The sequence below is a fragment of the Octodon degus genome, unplaced genomic scaffold (assembly GCF_000260255.1).
Source record: "Octodon degus isolate 3935 unplaced genomic scaffold, OctDeg1.0 scaffold00010, whole genome shotgun sequence".
Classification (NCBI taxonomy): Eukaryota; Metazoa; Chordata; class Mammalia; order Rodentia; family Octodontidae; genus Octodon; species Octodon degus.
Genome location: NW_004524586.1, coordinates 19,534,363 through 19,540,706, shown reverse-complemented (window position 1 = coordinate 19,540,706; position 6,344 = coordinate 19,534,363). Strand labels below are relative to the sequence as shown.

The 6,344-nt window shown below is 41.6% G+C and overlaps 1 protein-coding gene across 1 annotated transcript in view; it reads right to left on the bottom strand.

The window, feature by feature from the left end:
- The window catches only part of Oat (ornithine aminotransferase), a 21,991-nt gene that overhangs the window by 9,288 nt on the left and 6,359 nt on the right, over window positions 1–6,344 (bottom strand). The window contains exons 2-4 of the mRNA XM_023709051.1: window positions 5,557–5,793; window positions 2,577–2,801; window positions 2,374–2,473 (exon numbers count right to left, since the gene is read on the bottom strand). Coding sequence (XP_023564819.1) covers window positions 2,374–2,473; window positions 2,577–2,801; window positions 5,557–5,755 — 524 coding nt within the window. The 5' untranslated portion in view covers window positions 5,756–5,793. The remainder of the gene's footprint in view (window positions 1–2,373; window positions 2,474–2,576; window positions 2,802–5,556; window positions 5,794–6,344) is intronic.

The following is a 6,344-nucleotide window of genomic DNA, read 5'->3' as shown; positions in this document are numbered from 1 at the left end:
AAAATTTAAAAAAAAAAAAAAAAAGAAATTCATAAATAAGCACTGACGCCCTAAAATACCTTGGGAAGTTTAGCTAAAAATAAATCAAGGGTTTGCTTTAGAGAGCCTCCATGAGCTTTCAATTATTTAAACAAAATCTGGTATTAAACACCATGGTTCTCCTGACATAAAACACCAAGCCTGAAGGCCTGACCCTGCAATTATTATCTTAGGTTCTTCTCTACTGTATCCCAATAGCTACATATATAGCCAAGATGACACTTTCTCTTCTTAGAATCATCCCAACCCAACACCAAACTCTAACAGTTGAGGGACTCAGTCTCTGCTTTCCACAGAAAGTGCATTTAGAATAGCGATAAGAAATGAATATTGTTCATGGAGAATTAGCAGGTTTCCTATTAAAAATCCAATACTGCAAGCTAACTACCAAATGCATTTTTTAACTTCTTTAGAAAAAAGATCCTCAGGAAATCCAAATATTTCCCATTTTGCCTTAATATTGCAACCATTTATGTTGGATGGCATATATCCACCTTTCTTCAGGGCCATTTTCTATCCATAAATAAACCTAACTGGATACTGCTCAGTTCAGGCCCTACTCTATGAGTATGGGAAGAATGCTGACCACATCTTGCAAGTGCCCTGCCTGCAAGGAGTTTCCTTTCTAGTAGGAAACAACATAAACCACAAAAGCTAATGAACTATACAACTTCAGACAGAGTCAAATTCAAGAAGGAACAAAGCACAATACCATGGAAGATAAGGATCTGTCTGCGCTCAGAATGTTTTTGTATCTTCCCACCATCTCGCCATCAAGAACTCAGTTAACTCAGTCTTGAATTATTTAGTCTCTTGGCCTCTCTACCACCCTTGCAAAAGTCTCTTTCATTTGCATCACTTTTCCACCCTGATTTTTATTCATCCACATAGAAGAATATATTGAATTGGGGGAGGAGATTAGTTTGGTTTGATTTGGTTGGTAGCACCAGAGACTGAACCCAGCTCGGGCTTTCATACTGAACCATATCCCCAGCGCTTTTTCATTTTTAATTTTGAGACAGGGTCTCACTAAATCACCAAGTTGCCCAGACTGGGCTCAAATTTGTAATATATCTCTCTCAGCATCCCAGAGCTTGGATTATACATGGGAACCACCACATCCCACTAGCATATTGATTTTAACCCAGCTTTTTCAAGAAAAATCACTAACTAATGAGACCATAAATTTATTTGTCCTCCTGTACCTAGCCTCAGGCACCTCATCCTCCACAGCTCACTGTGTAAAAAGAGGGACTTACAGTTGGGGACAGTCTTCCACTGTCTCTCCACCCCACTCACTCACCAGCGTCTCTCAATACTTTGGCGAAAACATCTTTGCACCCTTTGCTAAAAAGAGACTGGACACAGTCTGTGAGAATGAAAATCACCAGAAGCACCATTTTTGTTTGTATGAGACTGTTATGTGGCCCTACAACTAAGGCACAAGATTTTAAAATGGCAAATTATAGAGCTGTACATTGCTTCTTTGGAACTACTAATCTGTTATCTCAAATACCCCTTATCTCTGGCCATCAATAGAACTCCAGATCCTATTATCGGATGAAGTTTATAATTCAAATGCTTATGTTCACAAAATAATGATTTCAATTATCACACACATGAAATCTGACTATGTACAATGACAAAGCAATACACTCTTTTTTTTTTTTTTTTTTTTCCGGAAACGGGGATTGAACTCAGGCCTTCGTGCTTGCCAGTGAAACGCTTATTCCACTGAGCCATCTCCCTGGCCCCAATACACTGTTTCTTTATAAACTAAAATCAAAACTTAAAAACTCAAAATCTATCATTGTAATATGATACATTTATATGAAGATTCTGAAAGTCAGATTATATCATCCCAACTAATTCTTTCTAAAGAATTCAAGTTATTCCTCTCAAACAATCCCAGAAATGTAAAAATGGCAACCCCAGGCCTCCTGTTCCCAACAGCACCTAAGAAGCACGTGGCCCAATGGTACATCTCACGTGAAGGGTCAAATGTCAACTCATATGTAGGATGCTGACCCCAAGCCTAGCACCTGACAAAAACCCTCCACCATAAATCATGGAACTAACTGGAAGACTGTTATGGGGATAATCTGATAAAGGAAGAAAAAATATAGTCACTCATTTCAAGGAAGCCTGAAGAGTCAGGAGCCAAGAAAGACAAACTTCATATATGAAGAAATAAATCCAAGAAGAAATCCCTCCTTGATTTCGATGAAACATTCAGCAAATAATATATCATGTACTAAGGCAAACCCTTAAGAACTACTTCATCAACAAATTCAAGTAATATTGTATACTTAAATTATAACAGTTTAATTTCACATACCTGCAAAAACAATCTTTGCTTTGTATCTCGGAATGTCCTTCACAGTGTAGCCCCACCGCCGCGCAAGTTTACAGGCAGTCTCGCCAGCCTCCACTCCTGCGGGCCGGGGGATACTCATGTTTAAATAAAGCTTTCAATGGTCAGAAAATAAGATGACTGACTTGTCTTGGGTATTAAACAACAAAAGAAAATGCTTTACCTGTGTTCATAGGAAGAACTTTGTGATACTTGAAAAGCTTAGTAATATACTCCTCGTATTCACCAAGTACATCATTATAGAAAGCCCGGGATGTTAAGGTAAGCTTGTCCACCTGACTCTTCAGAGCATTCACAATCTTGGGGTGACAGTGCCCTTGGCTGACGGCACTGTAAGCACTCAGGAAGTCAAAATATTTTCTGCCTTCTACATCCCACACATAGACACCTAGAACATACAGAGAAGGAAAATGATTATAGAAAAGTATTGCACGGCATAAAAGCCAAAGGCTCAGACCGCTGGCAAGCCCTCTGAACACCTCCATATAAAACTCAATTTTTTACAATTAAGTTTGTTTTAGTTTGAGCGCAATGAACTCTGGTTTATAGAAATTATGAGGCACATATTTTTTTATCCAGCTCCAAAATACCCATAAAAAGTTTATAAATTCTAGAGTGATACCTCCACGTAATTTTTTCCCCAGTACTGGGGATTGAACCCATGGCCTTCACACTGAGCTACACCACCAACCCATTCTGTTTCTCATTTAGGACAGGGTCTTGCTAAATCACCCACACTGGACTCAAACTTGTCATCTTCCTGCCTCAGCCTCCAAGAGTGCTGGGATTATGGTGTTCACCATCACATCCGGCTGCCTTCAATTAATTTAACATTTAGGAGCCAAAATTACAATTCAAAAGTAAGGAAGTCACATAAAACAGACATCATGAAAAGTCGACTATTATAATCCACAGAAGAGGGATATTCATAAATCTTGTGTAAGCGCCTGCTCATGCAAATGCAGTCAGGCGCAGGATACCATGGTTCAATCCCCACCTCCACCTGCATTACCAGACCTGCCATTAAGGCAACCTGAGCCAGCCTCCACATGCAAAAAAAATCATAAATCTTGTGTCTAATAAAGATCTAGGTAGGAGGTATGACCAAAAAGTATTGCAGGGGCTGGTGAGATGGCTCAGTGGTCTAAAGCACCTACTTAGAACAAGCTTAGCAAAGCACAGGGACCACGGTTCAATCCCCCAGCACCACATGCCAGCCAGCCCCGCCCCCTGGTGGGCTGAGCTGGCCACACACACACACACACACACACACATAAATAAATAAAAAAAATTTTTTAAAAAAGTATTGCAAATGTTTTTCAAAAAATTTTAAAGATTTACTGCAGGGCCGGGGTCGGGGAAATAGCTCAGTAGAATAAGCGCTTCCCTGGCAAGTGCAAGGGCCTGAGTTCAATCCCCAGTTCTGCAAAAAATAAAATAAAATAAAAGATTTATTGCAGGGCCAGGGAGATGGCTCAGTGGAATAAGAGCTTGTCTGGCAAGTGTCAGGTTCTGAGTTCGATCCTTGGTAACACCAAAAAAAAAAAAAAAAAAAAGTAAATCTCTTTTGGGACGGGGAGATAGCTCAGTAGAATAGGCGCTTGCCTAGCAAGCACAAGATCCTAAATTCAATCCCTAGTACCTGGAAAAAAAAAAAAAAAAAAAAAAGATTTATTGTAGTAAAAGACACATTGCCTCTAATCCCCTCTGCACTACTAAAACCTGCCGCCCGTGCTTAGCCCATCATTCTTGCCACCCTTGTGAAGCAGTGCTAGAAGCCCTTGCTCCTGAGTGTCTTAAGGTTTGCCATCATGATTGCCCTGGTCATGGCTGTCCCGAATCAGTTCAAAACATTTTCCCTTCATGGGCGTTTTGCTCTCAAAGAAGAGCTAAAAGTTGCAGGGTCAATTTTTTTTTTTTTTTTTTTTTTTTACAAATCACTGCATTTATTTATTTTTTTAAATGATTTTATGGGAGAAACAAATTGCAACTTGACAGTTTCAAAGTCAATTACTAGCAGTTTCAATAATTAATACACTGCATATTGCTGTCTTAGTGGTTATTCATTGTACAAGATGCAGACATGATATCCTGCTCACAAACACTATTAGAACAAATCTCTCTATTCATTGAATTAAGAGAATGCAGCTGTATATCTATCCTAACTATTTTGAACATACAGATACAAAATGGCCATTCATTTGTATTCCCCTTTCTTGCCCTGCCTTTCCACTAGATGGCACTGAGCAGCAGCAGTTGCTGTATTTTCAGGTTATTTGTTGTGGAAGGGGGTGGTTGTTTTAGTCTTTTTTTAAAATTTTATTTATTTATTTGGGGGGGGCAGCTCAGCCCACCAGGGGGCGGGGCAGGCTGGCATGTGGTGCTGGGGGATTGAACCGCGGTCCCTGTGCTCTGCTAAGCTTGTTCTAAGTAGGTGCTCTAGACCACTGAGCCATCTCACCAGCCCCTGTTTTAGTCTTTTGTTCTGTTTTGAGGGCAGGGTCTTGCTATATAGTCCAAGTTGGCCTTGAATCACAGCAGCCATCCTGGGTCAGCCTTCCAAGGGCGGGGATTACAGACATGTGCTGCCACACTCAGACACTGTATTTTTTAGGACTCCTTGTAAAGACACAAAAGATTAATTCCAAAATCGCTTCAGAAAGGGGCAAGAGGGACGGGGTAAGTAAGTTTACAGACAAGGAGAGTATTTGGGGTGGAGTTAGTGTCTTTTACTGAAATCAATTTTTTAAATCTGTATTTAAATATTTACCGCAGGGGCTTGCAGCTTAGCTCAGCTGTTTCAAGCGCCTGCTTTGGCACACTCAGTCAGGAGCAGGGGACCACGGTTTGATCCCCAGCTCCACAAGCCACACCTGACCGCGATATTACAGTACTTTCCTTATTTCTCCTGCATTTCCTCTTGGTTGAGTGAGACCCACCACGACCAAGACTCCCTGGCCATCTCTGTGGCCACATAGCACCTAATGCAGCCATACCAGACACACAGGCTGGCAACAAGCGCCCTTTCTGCAACTCAGACATCCAACACATCTGGGGAGATGACTCTGAGAAAGTACAAGAGCAATTCATTCTTATTTTTAAAAATGTCAAGCAAAAAGGAGTGGGACTAATTTGAAACCTACCTTTCCCTCTCTCCAGAGCCACAGGTAACGGATGGTAATTGTGTGCACCATATTTAGATTCCCTTTCAAAAATGGCATCAGAGGAGGGAGGGCCTTGGACTGTCTTCTTAGTTGCAACGGATGTGGCACAAGTCACCGAAGAATGAACTCCACGGCGAGGTACAGCAAACGCTTGTAAACGTGCTAGTTTGGAAAACATTGTGTCCTTCAAGCAAAATGAACAAACAAATCACAGGCCTGTGCAAAGAAAAGAGACAGCATTCAGAGCAACAATCTCTCCAGAGTCGATGCATGTTTGCTCCCTAAGCATCTGGTGAACGTCTATGACACCAACAGCAGCCCGATACCATCACATGCTGCCTTGTGGAGGGCAGAAATCAGAGGCAGGGGACCAAATCAAAGCAGAAGGATGATGGGCAGAAGCATGAGGCACATGGCAGGAGCGAGCTTAACACTGAAAGATAGTATAAAAAGTAAATACTATAATTTAGCCACAAAGACTAATTTGAGAGAGACTTATTTGAGAGAGTCTTGTTAAGTTGCTCAGGCTGGCCCTCCCCCACAGCTGGGAGTACATGGCCCTGCCGCCACTGCCACTGCCACCGCCCCTCACTTCTACTTGGCATTTTGACTCAGTCCTTGGTCCCTGTATATAAGAAGTGAAGAAACTGAGAAGAAATTTGGGGCTGGAAGTATAACTCAGCAGTAAAGCATTTGCCTAGTATGTGGGACAGGAAGCCGGGCTTCAATGCCCAGTAGCAGAAAAGGAGCACGAGGGGGGGGAAGAG